Genomic DNA, 19,577 nt, shown 5'->3' with positions numbered 1-19,577 from the left:
TAAATTTCAGCCCGTCACTCTGATCTGAGGAAAGAAGAGAGATTAGGAATAATTAATTTCAAGCTGACGCCCCACTGCCAAACATCCCTTCCTTAAGGCCTAAACTCTGAAGTCCAAAGACCGCTTGGGCTTCTAGGAGAGTGTTCCAAATCCTTTTCATTCCTTCAGGCATTCCTTCTGCATTCCTGTGCTGCCCTTGACACTGCCTCCTTCTTACTGACCCTTTCTCAGAAATCTGATTGATTTTAAGGCTGACAGCCAGCATCCTTAAAGGGTTCCTAAAAGCTGTGGGTTTGGTTTACCTCTTTTTAAATAAGAAAAATGGGAAGAGCCATAAAATCTTGAGTCTCCTAAAGCCTGTGTTCATTGCACAGAAACACCCTATTATTTTCCCACCAGAACTTTTTGTATCTTTGTCTAAGGAGGAATAGATAAGAAAGAGAGATACCAACTCCAGCACGATTCAGTAAATTATACTTTTAATGCTGACACAGGGAACTTGTGCAATGCTGCCCAGCAAGCAAGCAATCAGGCTACCAGAAAAACAAGTCCACTGCCCTAATTACTGCCCTATTTTGAGGTCTCCCACATTCAACAAACAAGACGCTTTTAACACACACCAACGACTTACAAGAAAGAACAAAGGAAGACGAGGAAAACGCAGACAACGTGATTATCAACACAGTATATGCTTATTCTTCTGGTAATATTTCTTTCCCCCTCCCCCCTTGGTTATCAGTATAGGAAAACAGTTGCATGAGCAGCTCATAGAACTGAAATATTTCTCTTGCTGTTAAGCATATCTGAGAAGGAGATGGGTAAGAGTTGTGCCTCCTGTGGCTACACAATGCACGTCACGTGGCAGTCGTCTGGTTCGTCCAGAAACAGGGTGCTGAAGACATCATTGAAAAAGGTGGGGTGGTATTTGCAGGCTCTGTCACAGTCAGGATTAAAGTTCACCTCCAGGATCTGAGGCTGCATGATTCTTTTCCCTGTGAAGGTGAACACAAACACTGCAGCTCAGTACAAGCCCTCGAGAGATCCCGAATCACTACCTGTCCTTGATCCAGAGATTGCAGAAGATGGCTGGAAAAAAGCCATCTTCTATGACCCAAACCGGGTTGGTTTAGTTTCAGTGGGTTTGGCTTTTACTGGAGGGACAGAGATTTGTTCTACCATCATTATCCAGAGGACAATCATCCAACAGACCCTGCAATCACTGCTAATCCAATGCCTCATTTAGATAGAGAATTTGCAGGAATTCAACAGGATCTCCCTGATACATCTGCCCTGCCTGAAACATCTTCCAGAAAACTCTCTTTTCTCCTTTCATGTCTCAAGTACACACCTTCCTTTCTTAAACCTCCTGGATATCCAGCAGTCCTGCTCCTTTACACTGCAGCCACTCCCATTTGTTTGGGGTTTTTGTGTATGTTTGTGGTGTTTTGGGTCCTTTTGTTTGTTTCCCCCCCCCACCCGGGTTGTTTTGGTTTTTTTCCAAACAGAGAACAGGAAGAGAAAGGGCACAAGGGAAGCAAGGAGGCAGCCAAGAACTTGACAGAATAAAGAGTTCAACATTCAGATAAAGGAGCTTCTCACCATCTCTGCTGGTGTCCCATTTAAGCATCAAGTCAATGGCATAGATTGCTCTGGATGAGGGATAATCACAGATGCCAAGAGGTGCAGGTTTAGCTGAAGCAACTTGGAACAGTTCAGCAAATGCCTTAAAAATATCTGCCTAACAACAGAAAAAAGGTCTCTGAGTGAGAAGTGAGGTTCCACATAAGCAATAAACATGTTTCTAATCACTTCATTAATACAGTTTTTTTAGAGGTTGTATAAATTACACCAGGCAACAGAGGAAAATCTGCACAGTATTGGCTAGTGAGGACTGGCTGTATTAAGTCCAACACGGTGTAATCACAAAGTAAAATCCTAAGATCATGAAATAAAAGTCTTTAGCATCCAAGTGTTTGAGGGTGAATTATGCAAAGTTAAGAAATGCTTCAGAGTAAAAGGTCAACATGTGATGTCGTTGGTAGAACTGACACACATAAAATATGTCTGCTGAGATAAAAATGGAAAAGCTGAGTAAAAAAAACCACACCCAAATAGATCCATGAACATTTACATGAGAAAAATGAACTGCTTACTTACTTGTACTGTTGTCCAAGGATATTCAGGATACTGTTTTTCAAACAGAGGAATGAAGTCTTCACAGTGTACCTGAAACAGTTTAATTGGGAATGACTACAACATGAGAATGGAATATCCAGTATTTTTTGCCACTCATGAAAATGCAGGTAGAGAACGAGGGAATTAATTCCTGAATGCTTTCTTTGTTGCAGTATTTGTTGTTATGAAAGACCACACTAAGGCTTTGCCAGTGACAAGTTGCCATTCTCTGTAACTCTTTTATTGTCTCTCTCAGAGTGGGTTATATTCAGGATGGAGGTTTGTGTTACTTTATATTATCACAGATGCCTGGGGGAAGAGGGGAAGGAGTCTAGGAAGTATTTGCCTAGGACTTGGGGTACTTTGAAATTGGTTATTTGCTAATAGTCCCAAAGCAGGCATTGGAAAATCTTCTAACAACAGAAAGGTGAGGGAGAGGTTTTTTTGCTGTTTGCTCACCTGTTTTAATGTGACACCAGGAGCGTAATTCATGACCGTGAAATGCTTCTCGTAGTCGTCCAAGTCATCAAGTGAGAACGCCCTGAGGAACAGAGCAACTCCTTAAGTTTCCAAGGGGGTCAGATTCAACTCCAAGACCCTCCAAGGGGTCAGATTCCAGCCCAGGACCCGTGAGGGGAAGGGGATTACCTGTTGGAGAAACGCAGCCAGAAGACGTCGTAGCTGTAGAGCCGGAGGGGCTTCACGGACCGCAGCAGCACAACGTAACGGATGTCGAACTTCACCATCCCCACGTCCTCCCTCTGGAACAGCACAGGCTCCTCGATGTATTTGCACACTACCTGCAACAAAGCCAGGCCACAGACAGTGTCACTGAATCTGTTCAGCACAGATTCACACTGAATCTATTCAGCACTTCCCTCCGTGAAGCAGCTTTTTCAGCTCTGCCCTTTAAACCCCGCTCAAAGCCACGCTCTCTCTGACCTTTGGGCTGCTTTCCCTGTGCCTGATGATGCTGTTAAGGCTGTTGGTGATGTGGGTATCCAAGCTTCTGGCCAAGTTCCATGGTTTGCATATCCAGTGGTTGTCTTCTCCTCTGAGAGAGAAAGAGAGAGCAAGCAACACCTGTAAGTATCCACCTCATTCTTCTGTCTGAGCATCCACTTGAGCAGGTCCATACCCTCTCCTGAAAAAATACTTCATAAAGCTGCAGTGCAAGAACCAAGGATTTCTGACTGTCAGCTGGGAGCAGTAGGTGTTAGGAATAAAAGGGAGAACAAGCTTATTATCTTTCACAGATAATTTTTTTTCATTAATGGCCCAGCATGATCTCACTGGTTATTTCCTTCTCCTGCATCTGACTCCATCAAAGGGGGAAAACAACCCATCGACAAGGACAGCACCTCCATGGACATGCACAGTTCTCCATCCAGGAGTCTGAGGACATTCTAGCAGGGTATCGTGCCATATTCCAAGTTGGTTCCCTAATGACTCCTCCAAATCATTAACATTAAATGACACCATAACTCATCACTCTGGGGAAAAAACCCACACAGTATCTCAACAGCTCACATTACAAGAAAATGAAAGCACAGCACCATCATCTCACTTTCTAGTACCAGACACCTCCAGGTGCAAAATTCTTTGAGTTATCCTTGAGAAAAACTGGCAAGATGCTGGCCTTTCCATGTATCCTTTACAGTCCTAACTCAAAAGCAGAGGGTGATGCTGTAGATTTAAAACCCTAAAGGTCCACAATTGCTTTAAGTTAACACTAAAACTAAAGTTTACTTTCACAGCCTTACAGAACCCAAGTACTTTAAACATTTTCCCCTCTGGCTTAAGTGCAGGAACAACTGCTACTGTCCCCTGGAAAAAAACCCAACAAATAGACTTGTTGCAAACTCATTTTAAGCTTTTGTGTATCAATTAAATACAAGAGGTAAGGTCCTGACTAGACAAAAAGCAACGAACTTCAAACCTGTATTCAAACCATGGCAAAGTTCCTGGGTTTCAAAATCTGCTGCTTAACTACTGTTACACTAAAACAAAATATCTAAAAAGCTCCCACTTTCCAGTCAAAATTCACTCGGACATAAAAGCAGCAAGAGCCAACTTGTGGTGGTGCAGCAGCTGCCAAGCCCCAAATGAGGGTCTTTGAGGAAAGCTGGGATCAAGAAAGCACAAAAGTAAGGAAGTGAGAACACAAGTCACCTTCTGTCCCGCTGCTGGAAGTAGCTGATGAACTGAGGCAGCTCTGTCTGGAGGTTAAAAGTCCGAGGCAACCACCTTGGCCCATCTGGGCCTCCAGCTCGTCTGGCAACGGATGCCAAGCAGTCCTTGACAGTCAGGAGGTTCTCACACGGGAACTGATTCACCATCACCTCGGGCCTCTCCTCACTGAGCTTCCTACAAAACAAACAAGTCGTTGGGTGAAGGAGGGAGGCTCTGGGGAGGAAAAAAAAATAAACTGTATTCTCAGGGGAACAATCCCAACCTGTAATCTTTGAAGTGAGAGAAGTTGTAGAGGATGTCTGCCTCCCCCTCGCTGTCCGTGAACACAAAGCGGGGATGTGTCAGGTTGTTGAGGACTTGCTGAATGTCTGTGAAAACCCTGGAAGAAGAAACAAACAAACAAACAAAGAGACAAATGAATGGAAACATCAATTTGACCTGAGACTGATCAACTGGTGTTTGAATAGAAGAAGTTTCAGTCTTGACTTTCTCCAAGAATTACAGTTTCCCAACCCATGCTCCCTGTGATACGCAAAAACATTTTAAACTGAAGCGGGACAGATTCAAAACACTGTATTTTGAGACAACTCTCCAAGATAGTTAAGTGGAAAAAATAGATTCAAAAACCTGTATTTTTGAGACAGAAATCTCCAAGGTGGTTTAGCCCTGACAGCTTCACAGAAGTAACAGCTCAGAAGATGATGACCAAGTCCCTGACAGAGAAGCATTAACAGGAATTCACTATTCTACATGAGAAGTCCATGACCTTGTAAATACCTTCAGTGCTGGAAGAGCTCTAAAAATCAACCTGCTGTCACCCCATGAAAGAAAGACACAGTAAATCTTGTCAGATTAACTCAGTAGCTTCGAAAGATTATTTTCCTTTGGTCAGAACTTCCCACACAGAGACATTTGCAAATAACCAAAACACATGAAAGTGTGTGCATTAGGTATGTGCAGGAAATACATGCAGCTTTGAGGTTTAATACAAATCTCCTCTCAACCCCATTTAAAACCACACCAAAACCCAACCCAAACCTGATACGCATCCCAGTACATGACCGAGAAGGAGGCAAGATGTTGCCTATCTCAGGAAATTCCCTTCTCAAATAAAACCAGGCACTTGAATGCTACAATAAGCATGTAGAAATAGGGGTTATTTTGATGATTTTACAGCTTAAAGTGAGGTCACTTAATTCAGAGTTCAGCATGTTGACTCCAAAATGAGGTTGATATAGACAAACTGTTCTTATAGTAAGGGAATATTTAAACAGACTAAGAAACCACTAATTTTTTCCATGGGAAACTACTATATCCTTCCTCCTTTCCAGACCTATTCTTACCCATTGTACAACTTTCCTCTCCTCCTCCACTACTAAGCAACTGGAAGATTTATTCCCCAGACACTTCTCTGAAAAGATGAACTGCAAAACTAGCCCAGTCACAAGGGGTGGGGGGAAAGAACTTCTTTAAAAAGAAAAGTGTGTGAGATGCTTTGCATAGCTCCACGTGCCAAAAATGCACAGAAGAACACGTGCAGCACGAGAACTGCTAAAATTTAAATTGCTCAGGCAATCCCACACAGGTTTCCTCACAAACACACCCCACAATACAAGGCACCATCCCACTAATAAAGACACTCATCTCATGTAGTCCTAAGACCTAAACCCTGGCTAACAGGTTTTAGGAGCAAAAGGGTCATCAGATCTACACAAGTGGATCTATTCTGCTGGTTAAATCCACTCAGCAACAGTTTTGTTGTCATTTGTTGTTTCTTTTCCTTCTTGTGCTTCAGCCAACACACTGCACAGGATTTTTTTTGCTTCAGGTTGTATGAACAGTATCTGGCTTCCAGCTCAGGAAAAAGGGTTAGAAGTTACTTTTCTGAGTAGCTTTCAGAATGACTGTAGCTTGCTACACCCGTTCTGAAAAGCAACGTGGTTGGCTAAAACTTGTGCAGTTTCACGTGTTTTGACGAAGTGGCTTCTTTCCCCTCCTTTCCCCACAGCAAATACCTTTCGAACCTCTGGCTCATGAACTGAGTTTTCTCACAGAAATTCTTCCTAGAGTAACAAGGAGGCTGAACCTAAGGTGTTCACCTAACCCTAGGCCTGAGGTGTTAAAAACAAATAATCAGTGCTGAAAGTCAAACCTGTGGCAAACTCCCTTACTCCAATTAATAAGAGAGAGTGGTAAGAAAAACGCTGCTGTGCCAAGGGCCTGAGGGCCTTACACAGCATGGAAGGACACTGGGAGAGCCTGGCAGCATCTGATAAATCCAATAAATCTTACTCCACATCGTTCTCTAGGCATCATTTCATCAGTCACAGGTTTTTGTGTCCGACCCCAACACCCCTTCTTCTGTAAAATACAAAGCCTGCTTTCCTAATCTTGAAGCCTTGCTAAAAAATTCATGTGCCAGAGCACTCAGGATGATGCATTTTAAGACTTGCTTAAAGAATACAAAAGTGCAGCACAAAATAAACAGGGGGGCTCAACTGTTAAGAGCAGAAATGCTACTGTAACAAGCTGACAGAGGTTAAGATGAGAGGGAAAATAAGGGCATTTCACTCGTTCTAAGCTTTTAAGTTTCTATAATGCAGAAAAGAAGCCTTTATTATATCCCTTACTCATACTTTTTAGTGAAAACACCCACTTGTGTGCGTTAAAACATTATGCAACTTTCTTTTCACCCACAAGGTGGCACTTATCTAAAAAAAAAAACAACCCACTAAAAAACCCAACTAAATTTATTTTTTGGAAATTCTGTAAGTGATCATTCACTCACTTTGAAGAATAAATGCAACAAGAGCAACTGGTAAGTCAAAACCACAGGCAAGTGGCTACATAAAATCACCCCTTTAACTTCCCTCAAAGCTGGAAAAGGCTGTTCAGCCTGAACACACTGCAATTACTACACATGATCTTGCTAAGGAAGCATTTTGTTTGCAGATACCTACTTGAAAACTCTGTCTTTGGCATAAACTGGTGGGTTTATCACTACAGGCAGTTTTTCCTTGTTTTCTGCTAAAATGGCCTGGAAAACACAGAAAAGCACAAGAAATTAATACCAGGCAGAATATTCAGCAGGTATGAACAGCAGCCGAGACCAAACTGACTTTTAAAGTGTGAACACTCAGGTTTATAAGAGAAGTGACTGAAAAAACAGCATCATCTTTCAGGGGAAGCTACAGGCAAAACGTTCTGTGTGACTCAGTGTTCATCCAAGCATTTTATCAGCAATATCCTGGTGAAGTTCAGCCAGGTGAGATTTTCTCAGATTGCAGACCTTTACAGATACTCTTCTGCAATTTCTTTTCTCCATGTAAATATTTAAATACACATATATATATATTTAATATATATAAAAATATTTTTAAATATATAGGTTTATATAAATCTCTATAAAAATTTATATAGACAGAAATAATCTATCTATATAATCCCAGAAAATAGGCCAGTCCATTTGCATGTCTCGTTGGTTCTGTTGTCTTTGGTGCAACTGAATTTCACCAGAGCTACATTTTGAGAATTTCATTATATTGTGCAATAAGCTGCTCAGAAAAACCAAATCAACCAGTACAAGAGCAGAGGCAGAAGGGAACCCTATTAGCAAAAAAGAACAAGAAATAAGTCAAAAAAATTAAGCCACGCTGTTGTTGTAACAACACTAATTTTTTTACACAGAACACCGAAGCTTTCAGAAAAATTAGAATAAGAAATTTAATACCCTTAGCTATAGCAAAGGCCAACACACAGCCCATTTCACTAATTGTTATTTGCACACAGTAGTAAAGCAGTTGCAAAAACTACACAGTGATAGCAGCAAACAATTCTGAAGTGGCCTGGCTTACAGAGGCATTTAGAAACATTTTCACCCAACTGTATTTTCCTGCAGAATTGCTGGCTCGTGTGTTAATGCTGCAAACAGATCTCTGAAGTTGTCTGCAGCTTATTTTGGTGCATGCAGCTCTGCTCATGTGGAAAACAGGGGAAGCAGAAGGGTGAGGAACACAGGAACTCTTTCTACCTGTGTCACTTCTGGTGTCCAAGGATGTGCTTCACTGCTCTGTCACCAGTTAAGACTTCAATCTACCTCTAGACATTCCAGAGCAAAAGAAAGCTCTGTTGGTTGGTTCTAGCATCAATGTTTTGCTGTCATCTCAAGAGCTGAGTGGCAGAGACACAGTTAAGGGGGAAAAAAAAAGGCTGCTCTAAGAAGGTATTTTAAAGGTGGAGTGGTAAAGGAGGACACTGCACTCATTTGCCACACACAGCTCTTTAACTTGACCTGACTGTACCAAAACAGAATTAAAACACATGCAAAAACTAAATCGCTTTATCTGAGACCCAGAGAACACATGTAAGACATAAACTGTGGGTGCACTGTTGCTGCTTATCTGTTAATGCAAAGTTATGTCTCTTCCAAAAATGCAAATCCCAACCAGACTTAGGTTACAAGACTGCCTAACTACTTGGAGTGCATGCCTTTATTTACCAGGAGCAGGTTAACTTCATTTCTGAGTAGTTATTGTTAACAACAAGCTGGATAGAGCCCTTTCTGCCCCTCATCTCTTATAAGAAATGGATAGTTGGGGTATGGACTCATCTTCAGAAGCTGCACTTTGAATGCTGTCGGTGGCCAGGACAGCATCCTCACACACATCAGGTCTCTTCATTTTTCTTAAAAGTGAATCTCATGCAGACTTGGTTCATGAAAAGGAGATTCCAAACATTAATTTTCACATCCTTAAAACATCCAACATATCCCTTATTAGAAAGGAGAGCTTGAAACGAACCAGATGAGTGAGTACTTTAGAGTAGTGCCATGCAATTAAAGATGTCTCTGCTCCAACATTTAATGCTTCTGAACCACCACATTAAATGAGCAGCCCAGTAAGCCAGCCTGAAAAATGTATAACCACTCCTAAAATAGCAAAACATATCTTTCTGTAACTCAAGACCTGAACAGCAGTGCTACAGTCAGAAATCCAGAATCAAATAGCTAACAGGAAGATGGATATCTCATATGCAGTACTTTGTAGCATGCTTATAAAAGAAGCTACACAAGACTGCAACAACACACTAGAACTCATTTATGCTGCTTCAGTATTTAAACACTTAAAATTATATGTAAATGTAAGACATTTGTCTCACATATTTATTTATTGGCTACACTCTGAAATCAGTGTTTAGGTTTAAAAAGAAGCACAACAAGAACTCCTGCAATGTTTTTTTCAGACACTGCCTCTTCCTGACAGAAGTAAAACATGATACAAACTTGCTGAAATGCTACCTGGTAATACTCATCTGATGGCTCTGGTGTGAAGCAGCTGACATCCAACACCTCATCAGGCACCCAGGGCAGCAAAACACACTTCCTGATCAATCTATCCGTTTCCCCGTGGGCATAATCCCGAGTGACTTCATCTGCAGCACAACAGGGAGAACCTTTAGGAACTGTTTCTTCCTCCATGGATAATCTTTATCATGGCACATCAGACAAATGACAGTTGGACAGTTCATACCACCACAACTTCTGTTACTGAAGTTAGAAGTAATTAAAGGACTACAGTAAAAAGGGGGTTATTTAGGAGGTTTATCTTCTCCACTTGATGGAGGCAAAGGTGGCCCCTGATCAAGATTTCAGGAATAAACTGTTGGCCTGGTGTTTCCCAACTTTCAACACTTGACTTTCTGACTCAAAGCTACAAACAGACTTTTAAGGAAGTTTTTTTAAACTTTTTTTTAACTTTTTTAAACCCTCAGATGACTAAACTGGCAGTTTCACGACGACAGTGATGCAAGATTGAAGTTCTCTGCCAATAAAACAACAGCAACGTTTTTAGACTGGTAAAGGTCTTGATCTCACAAATTATGGAAATACCAGGCAGAGGACTTTTAAATTTGACAGCATTACATGTATGCAGCCATTTTGGTCTTGAAATATTTGTTTTACTGGGAAATGCTCAGGGATTTGTAAGAATATGGCCTGTCCTCTACTGCAAGCATTAAATAAAATAAATAAAAACACACTTACCACCGGTTTCCAGGTCTCTCAAAGGCCAGAGAACAGTGTAAGCAATTTGCTGGGGCATATAAAACAGAGGTGCTGTTGCAAAACTGGGCTGATCCGAGTGCTGGATGCGTGATCCAAACTCATCCATGATGTACCAGACAGGAACCTTCTCCTCTGCAGTCTGTAAGAGGAAACAGGGTGAGACATCCTGCACATAACAAGTGCAAGAAAAGCACCAAAGACAGGAAGATTAGTTTTCATCAAAGTACCCCTTCCTGAAGCATTTGTCATGAAAAAAAAAAAAATCCTGAATGAAAGAATCAACTTTAAATTGCTTGGTAGAACCACTGTGGTCCTTTTACAGAGTCAGAAATGGAGCAGAGAGATTAGATTTGAGATATCCAAACAGCTCAGTGCCAGAGAAGGGAACAGAAGACAAGTTAACTACAGGCTGAATTAATGACCTTCCAGAAAATCACTTTTCAAGTGGTAGCACTGATAATTCCACCTCACGAGCTATTCATGACAATTTGGGAAACAAAGACACACAGGGTAGAAAGACTCAGATATACTGTTCAGATCTCCTTTTTATTCAAGGAAAAAGAAAAAGCAGTCACAATGAATCCCTTTCTCAGGGATTTTTCAGGCCTGGTTCTCCTGTGAGCTAAGCTTAATTGATGAGAAGAGAATAACCTCAAGTCCCTGTGCTAAGAGGTGCAGGTTGATCACGTTCCCACTGCTCAGGGATCAGCCCAAAGAATTCACCTTTCTCCTCTTTTAATCCTAAAGAGTCAAACTAGCCTTGGGGCTACCTGGCAAACCCTACCATGGGTGTTTTAGCCAAACCCTGAGAGATGTATGCCCTCAGAAATGGCAGGTGTGCACTTGGAGTGACTGAAGGCTCAAGACATGCTGGTCCAGAGCTGAAGAATGTGGGGCAGAGTGACCAAACCTGGTGTCTTATCATCTAAAAGTAGCAGCCCTTGGAGTAAAGTTATGCCTACAAACACTCAGGCTCCGTCTTGAAGGCAGTTGGTTCTCACCTGAGGGTAAGCAAACATTTACACAGCACGAACAAACCAGGAAGGTAAGTTATTTGACAGGGTACATACAGCCCTGGTGTGTAAAGCACTCTGTTACAGCTGAGGAAAACTGCAAACACAGCTACAACACACACTTTTATGCAAGACAAGTCGATTCTATGAGAGGTTCTTTCCTCCACTGTGAAGAAGTTTGAGTAGAAAAAAAAAAAAAAAAAGACATAACATACAAGCAGACCTCTTTTGCAGCAGACTTTTCTCCTCTCTATAAAAATCCCCTCAAATCTCTCATCAGAAAAGCTGGTTTTAGCTGTGCTTTATCTCTACGTGGCAGCTGCTCTCCTTCCATAAAGAGAAGTTTACTCTGAAATGCCTGTAAAGGACTTTTGTTAACTGGGTACATATCTCTGTTAATATCCACCTAACTGGAACGTCTTCACCCCAAAACGTTCAGCACCCTAACCAGGCTTTTTGGTTTTTTGGGTTTTTAATTTCCACTAGAGGCTCACCCCTTGAGAGAGCTGGTAGGTCTGGTTGTATTTCCACATCTCCCGCAGCACTTGCTCGACGCTGCCCTCGTCCGGGATCTCCCCGTGGAAGTCGATGCCCATGAGATTGGCCATCCTGTGCAGCAGCCCCGGCACGTGGAGCAGCTGCTGCCGGGCGTGTTCCACACGGTACGTCCAGGCGTGGTCGATCAGGAAAACGCTTAAAGGGAATTTGGGTGGCATTACTTACACACCGGCCGTGTTCTCACACGTCTGCAGCCAAACGTTCGGCGAATTGCCCCGCAGATGGTTTGATAACTAAATCTCCTCTTACTCACCGAGTCCCTCCCAGAACACACACACACACTGTGGCTTTTTTACAGCTTAGTAAACTTTCCAGCAGTAACTTTACACTCTTTGTTTCGTTCTAGAAAGCTTTATAGGGCGTTAGTACTTCAATGAAAACGAGGAGCAAACAGAGAATAGAGCACTCAGTCTGTAAGCCTAGTTCTGTCTTCCCTTTTAATCACTGTTAACTCCACTGCATCGACCTGATATTCTTGCCTGAAGAAGGAAAACAAGGCATGAATTTTGCAAAATTATTCCAGGACCTTGGCAGCCATGAGCTCTGTGACATCTGCTGTCTTCTGCAAAACTAGGTGGGGAAGTCTCATCATCAAAAGCCTGTATATGCTGTTAAAAGAAAATTACTACGTTTTAAGTTTTGATTGTTTCAATTTGGTTTGGTTTTTAACCTGGGTGGGGAGTGTCACCAAGTTATTTTCAGAAAAAATGGCATTGTTTAAAAGAATTACAGTCCAACCCAAAATAAAACCATACACATCTGGCACAGCTGCCCTCGACAAGTTTAACCCTGGTTTAGGCTGCATGATTTTGAGGAGAAACCACACAGTTATTCAATACTTTGGTTACATCATCTTGCTGCACTACCTCAGAGAAAACTCTGAATTCTACTTGTTAACAAAAACCCCAAACAAACAAACAAAAAACCCCATTATAAAACACCCCCACCACTCGTATTTCAGAAAGTTTAAAAAATACGTCAGCTGTCACGTAGGGCGAGTAGCCTCCAACAATTTCTGCATCCCAGATTCCACATGCAGCTGAAACCTCATTTCATTTTGAAATTAAATGCTCCAGAGAATGCTAAGGTCAAGCTCTCTGGAAATGTGAGCAAACAGGGGTGTTGGTGTTCTGTTCCTTCATCCACACACAACTGCAAAGCAAAAGCTGCAAGGAAGCCCAAGATTGTCACAGGAGGTAGTTCTGAACTTCACCACTTATGTGCATTCTCATATTTAGAAAGCAGATGACTTAGTTTAAAGCACGGATATTACTCTGAAGCTGCTTAGTGCCTCCTTAGCCTGGGATTTGGGAAGATCACAAGTGCCTCTTCAGTGGGATTTTTCCATGGGCACAGTCTTGCAGATACAAAGTTCTGGTTTTGTTTCTGCAGAATTCATTTCAAGGTTGCCTTTTCCTTCTTTTCTCCTTCAGTTCACTAAAACCACTTTCTAAGCATCTTCCTGCGTGATTTAGAAAGGAACAGTGTTAAGATACCTGCACTCACTCCTCTGCAGGGTGAATGCACCTTTCCTCAAACACACAGCTGTGTCCTAGAGTGGGAAAAGAGGATTTCTGAACAGGGTCAAACAAGTTTCAAAGCAAACTATCACTACAATTTTAGGGTTTCACACAACTCGAAGACTGAACATTAAATCACTGCTCACCTGTTGGGGTTTGAGGCTTGAAGCCCGTTCTCATTTGTTACAATCACTTTGAAACAAGGCCCATTTCCAGGATTTGGTTTCTTTTTCAATTGTTCTTCCATTTCTTCATCACCTTCTTCATCATCATCCACCTCTTCCACTTGCATTATCCCAAAGTAGTCACCAGCATCAAACACCTGAGATGGAAAGTGCACACAATATCAAGCAATTGGTTAAGGCAGTGCCCTGATATGTTCAGTGCAACCCTTGTAGACATTTCTTGCCTGCAGTCTCTTAAAAATTGGCATTTTTACCTTAACAGTATTTATTATTTCCCAGTTGAATAGAACTGTTTATTTGGGAAGCTTCTTTGTTAACACTGGCAGGAAGCTTTGTTGGTTTCTTCCCTACCAACAGGTCTATTAATGATTGTCTATTAGTTTAATGCCTCATTAAGAACTTCAGAGGCTGAAAACAGAATACCTTGGCTCAACCTTTGCTAAAATCAACAATTTAAGACCTGCAAAAGCAGGTGCTGCCCAGGCTCCACAACGAAGCTAAAGTACACTGAGGTACCTGAAGAAAAAGAGCTTTTACCAACAGAGCTCTGAACCAGAGAAAAGAATCACAGAATGGCTTGGGTTACAGGGGACCTTAAAAAATCATCCCAGTTCCAGCCCTGCTGCCACAGGCAGGGACACCTTCCAGATGCTAACAATGGCTAAACAGCTTCTTAGCTAAATGCTAGCAATATGTTGGCTAACATAAGCACATGCGTTTTTCTTAGGGTAAAGAAAATTACTTTGCAAACAAACTCACTAGTGATTAAAAACACGCCTACTAAAAAAACCAAACAAATAAAAATCAGAAACTGACTCAGCATCTTCCACCTCAGCAGGTGTCAAAATAGTCAGTAGCTCTAATTTATTCCTCGTTTTCCAGTTTTGCTAGAAGAGGATAACATTACTCAATGGTGAGCAGTATCACAGCCTCTCGTGTTGTGAGAGCAGCCACCAACGTTTAAGTCTCTGCACAGCTGCCTGGAAAATTCACAGCAGCTGCAGGCAGGTCCCAGCCAAGGGAAGAGTGGCCTTCAGGGGTGCTCACAACTCCTTTTCATCAGGTTGGCTCCCAGCTGGATCAGCTCCCAGGTCTGGTTCACCACACAAGTGTTAATCCCAGCCCATGGCAGCCAAAACAGATCTGCCAGGGCACTCGTGTTCCACCCTCCCCTGAAGTGACACTTCAGTGCTCCTGCCACTGGCTCAGAGCAGTCCTCAAGGAGCTCATTAGCCAGCAGGAGGAACTGCAGCCAAGTCATTAGAAGATTAAAACTGCAAGTGTGAATCACTGGAGCACTTGACAGGTGCTACTGTGTGGCTTTCTACACTTCTGTCTACGCTTTTTTCTACATCTTTTGTCTTAAGAGTTTGTAGGGTAGGAGGTGAGCCACTGACTCAGGTGTAGCTTCCACTCCCAACAGGCTCCACCTATTCACCAAACACTCCTGGATAAATGTTGATATAAAGTTCTTCTACAACACTCAGGATGTTGGCTTCGTATTTCATTAAAACATCATCTCAAGACTTAAGAAATTAAGAGATTCCAAATCCTCTGAGCCAGAGTTTTGATCTCTCCCCCCACAACAAAGCATCCGACGCACAAGATTGCGTTTAGCAAAAAATCCCCACTTTGAAGAAGTTCACAGAATTATGCCTACTGAAAAACATCTCCCAGAGAATTTATAACCTTGGAGAAGTGAACTGTGTGATTTGGTGAAGATGAGAAATGCACCTTTCTGGGAGCAGCAGCTCAGGGCCACCTTAATCAGTGTTTTTTGCGAGGGCTGTTTTTTTTTAACTCATGACGGATGATGCAAACACCGATGGCCTTGTGACAGAAGCACCTCGTTGTCAGGGGGGAGCCAGCACTGCTGTCCTCCCCACCCTCCCTTTGAGGTAATCTGTCCCACTGAACCTATTAACACAGCAGCTGCATTAAGGGAATCTTAATTAAGCTACTTAAGCAAAAACCAGCTGGATAAGATCACGCCACCAGTCTGAAAAACACAACCTCTGGCTCGAAGCAGAGCAGGGAGGGCTCCCTTCAAGTGCTCCCACAGAGTAACCAATGATGTCTAGAAGAACAACAAAAGGGTACCAACAACACGTTTTGGTGGCACAACTACTCGCAAGCAAAACGTGTCTGGGCAAAACCCCTCCCTCTCCCTGCTCGGGTGCAGTTCCAACCCAACAAACCCAACAAACCAGAGAACTCGATAACAAAGCAGGCACATGCCACGACAATTACAAGTGCAAGCTGCTTTAGAGGCCACAGGTAGACTCTGAGCAACAAACAGCCTGCACTCCCCTGCCCTGCAAAGTAAAGCCTAGTAGTGTTATCATGCTGCATTCCTTCTAGTAATTAATTAAAAGCTTCCATTTCTAACTGGGATGAAACTCTAAGCAATCCTTTGCCAGCAACATCTCAGGGCTATAAAAAAAATCTTGCTGCAATACACACACAGAAGCCTGCAAAATAACTTAGCATATGGCTGGAATAGGGAGAAAAAAAAAAAAGAGATTATGAATAAAATTGGATGCAGGCACTACGTTTTCCAGGCTTACACAAGGTTTATCCAGTAACATAAGAAACAACCACCACTACAGAAATGCAGGTTTGGTGTTTATAAAAATTGATTACACACGCATCTGTTTTGTTTCTGAAGTTTCTGCCAGGGACACAGAAAAGTTTTCCTCCCCAGCAGCTGATGAATGCTAAATGCAGAAGGGATAAATAAAGGCAGGTTTTACCAAGCTAGCAGATAACGCTGTGTTTTGAATGAGCAATCCAATATGTAATCCAAACACAGAATGCTCTCAGAAGGAAAGCTGCTCCAGCAGATCTCAAGGTAAATTAAAAAGAACCACCCAAACTCTTCATTTTTCACAGGTTTTAAGGCTTTAGCCTACACAAAGGAGGGAGGGTGCATCCATTCCACGTTGAAGCACATGTGGGTTGGAAAACAATTCCCTGGGCTGGGTTCTAGAGGAACTGATGCAAGAGATATTTTTACCTCTATTATGGATGCAAATTTTTCAAGTCCTATGCTAGAAAGTTTTAATCTTTGCAACAGGTTAGGACAAATGAAAAATTCCTCCCACCTCCACACGTGGAAACAAGGACACTCATCCTATGCTCCACGTTGCACCGGTTTTCTTCCCCCCTCAGTTATTCTTTATTACCTAGGCTCCCAAAACGTTTTCATCCTGTCCCCTCACCTCCTTTGCTTTCTTTCCTGCTCTCCTCCAGCCATTCCTCGTGGTGCAGTTCTAAGTGAGGTGGTGTAGCTCTGTCCCTACCTCCTCAAGAGGTCATCCCAGTCCACAGCACTCCTCACAGGAACTTTTCCTGGACATCCCAACCTTCTCAATATCCTTTTGCCCTTCTTCTGGACAAAACCCAGAAGCTACAGCAGCAGAGACAAGCACCCTCAGCAGACTAATTTACCTTCTCAAGCTCACTGGAATCATTAAACCTCTTTCTCCACACATGCTGGAACACTTAGTACGGAAGAACACGCTCAGCCACCACTGCAAGCAAAATGAAACAGGAGCAGCTGCTGCCTTAGGGCACATCCTTTCCTCACTCTGCCTTTTGTCACCCTGCCTCTCTAAAAAGATCAGGACCACAGGTCTCCTCTCACTCCATCGTCTTACCTTCTAAATGCTGGTAACTCCTTTCCTACAAATATTCATTCCTATCATGACTTGCTATGCTCCTCTCCTGAGCCTCCTTTAAAGTTGAGAAGTTGGGGAAAAGAAGCGTTCAAGTGATTAAAAATTAACTTGTACACAGATGTTAAGCTGCAGTCCCCGCCGTCCTACACTACCTGTTCAAACTTCTCATCCCGCCCTACTTGTTTCCTCACTGCTCGTCATGCCCTCCAGCAAACCAACACGAGTTCCCTTCCCTGCTCTCTTTCTCTCCCCAGGACTAAAAGTTCACCTCATTTATCTCTTCTCCTCCTCCAGGTCGACTCCTCCAGACTCCCTCGAGCACTCTCAGGTCTCCAGACAACCAGTTTCGGGTTGCACCTCTTTCCTGCCTCAGTTCCTTGTTCCTTTACCTCCACAAATCCAAGAGAGTTTTCCTCATCACTGAGGCTGGGTATGTTTAAACAACAACAAAAAAAAAAACCCTTCAAAACTCAACCTAGTGTCCTTACAAGTTTATTTTAAGTGACTCCTCGGCTTAGCTTCTCTTCCCTTTCTCGCCACAGAGCTCCAGGGAGCGAGCAGGTGGTTGCTACAAAGGTGGAAAGGGATACTCCGTCCTGGAGCTGTGCCGGTGCCACCACATCCCCTTTAGTTCAGGGCCAGGTGTTTCAGCTCCAGCTGATACACAGCCAGCTCGGGCAAGGGGATGAGCTGTATGATGCCTGGGCAGGGCTACAACAGGGGAACTCAAGGCTCAGACAAGGCAGCATCCCCGAATTTATGCCACTGCATCGACAAATGGCAATTTTACAAAGGCTTACAGAATTCAGCCTGATAAAAAGTCAGCACCACCCCTCCCGGACTGCTTTACAAAGCAGTCCTTGAATTGTTATTGCCAGAACATTCTCATACCAGCATCCCTGTTCTCTGAGAGAGGTGAGGAGCTTTTAATTGGATCGGGAATTAATGTACAAACTGAAAGCGCTCCTGGAAAGCATCCTGAGACAGGTAACTTGTGCGTGCAGGAGACCACACCTGCACAGATAAATGACTGAGGGCAGGGTAGACCTGCGTGCAAACTGGGAAAAAAACCCAGAAATAAAAAAACAAAAACCACGAACAAAAAAAAAAAATCTGGCAAAAGCCAACCCAAACCGTAATGGATTAACATATAGCAACATTACTACTACTGCTGCTGCTTTTTAAAATTCCTCTTCGGCAAGAAGGGCTTAAGGCTTTAGGGCACTGCCATGGGTTTGGCTGCGACAGAGCTAATTTTCCTTCTTAGCAGCTGCGTTTCTTTATGGATTCATCACGTCCTCCTTCCAGGATTCATCACTCCCTCCAGCACTGCCCCTCTCCGCTCTCCCCGAGAGCTTCGGACGCCTGGAAACAGACCAGCACACCTGGATCCATCTCACCGCCCGCCGGGTCGGCATCGCATCGCAGCCCGCCCTCCCCCGCCGAGGAACAGCCCGGCTCGGTTCTCCTCCGCCGGGGATGGAGGGGCTGCCCCGGGCGCGGCTCACCCACCTCTGCCCGCAGCTTTCGGCTCAGGCTCTCCCAGTACCTCGCCGGGACGCCCGAGGCGCGGAGCGCGGCCCCGTGCAGGGCCACGAAGGCCGCCGGGTCCTCCTCGCCGTCCCCCGACATGGCCGGGCCCCGCCGCTCCCGCCGCCGACCGGAACACGCCGGGAGGAGGCGGCTCCGGCCCCGCGGAGGGCGGGCAGGAGGGAGGTGCCCGCGGCACCGGAGCGGGGCTCGGCCGTGCCCGCGTCCCACACGCCCCCCAGGAGAAGGGGGTTGAGGGCGGCTCCACCCTGCCGAGCGGGTGCGGGCTCTGCCTCTGCTTCGCTCTAATAAAATCACAAAAGCGTCAGTAAAATCGCAGCGTTTGTTGCCCCGGTGGCGTTTATTTTCCCCAGCGTTTCCCGACGAAGGGGCTCTTCCCGGCCGCGGCGGGTTGCGGGTGTGGTGCCATGCCTGGCAAGGGGGCTGGCACAGCCCACGGCCCCACTGCCCACAGCAGCGGGGATTGCTCTCCGAGAGTTGCGTGGGCTGGGGAAAAAATTAGTCGTTTTTAAATTAAAAGCGCTTTTTATCACTATTTCGAACTCCGACAAGTAAATTTTAACGTCTAGGCCTCTCTTAAGTATCTCAGTACAAGAGGGAGGTGTGCTTCCCGCAACCAGGGAGCTGCCTTCCCAGTGCTG

General features: G+C 43.9%; 1 protein-coding gene across 1 annotated transcript; it reads right to left on the bottom strand.

The window, feature by feature from the left end:
- Positions 1–457: 457 nt before the first annotated feature.
- TTLL12 (tubulin tyrosine ligase like 12) lies at positions 458–19,064 on the bottom strand. The gene is made up of 14 exons (XM_050324506.1): positions 18,898–19,064; positions 13,667–13,842; positions 11,937–12,135; positions 10,409–10,568; positions 9,665–9,798; positions 7,329–7,405; positions 4,631–4,747; positions 4,348–4,542; positions 3,118–3,229; positions 2,824–2,975; positions 2,635–2,716; positions 2,158–2,226; positions 1,600–1,738; positions 458–992 (listed from the first exon to the last, which is right to left on the bottom strand). Exons 1-14 carry the CDS (start codon positions 19,015–19,017, stop codon positions 841–843), a joined length of 1,884 nt encoding a protein of 627 aa, XP_050180463.1. The 5' UTR covers positions 19,018–19,064; the 3' UTR covers positions 458–840.
- Between the last annotated feature and the right edge of the window lie 513 nt (positions 19,065–19,577).

This window comes from Myiozetetes cayanensis, unplaced genomic scaffold, assembly GCF_022539395.1.
Source record: "Myiozetetes cayanensis isolate MyiCay16 unplaced genomic scaffold, myiCay2020 scf3, whole genome shotgun sequence".
NCBI classification, from domain to species: Eukaryota; Metazoa; Chordata; class Aves; order Passeriformes; family Tyrannidae; genus Myiozetetes; species Myiozetetes cayanensis.
This window is presented reverse-complemented; position numbering and strand designations above follow the sequence as displayed.

Excerpts from the sequence above, each read along its gene's own strand:
- TTLL12 (XM_050324506.1), bottom strand. The coding sequence starts at position 19,017 with ATGTCGGGGGACGGCGAGGAGGACCCGGCGGCCTTCGTGGCCCTGCAC. Across the intron at positions 9,799-10,408 it reads GAGAGACCTGGAAACCGGTG|ATGAAGTCACTCGGGATTAT; the intron begins GTAAGTGTGTTT and ends GTTGTGCTGCAG. Across the intron at positions 1,739-2,157 it reads ATCCTTGGACAACAGTACAA|GCAGATATTTTTAAGGCATT; the intron begins GTAAGTAAGCAG and ends TTCTGTTGTTAG.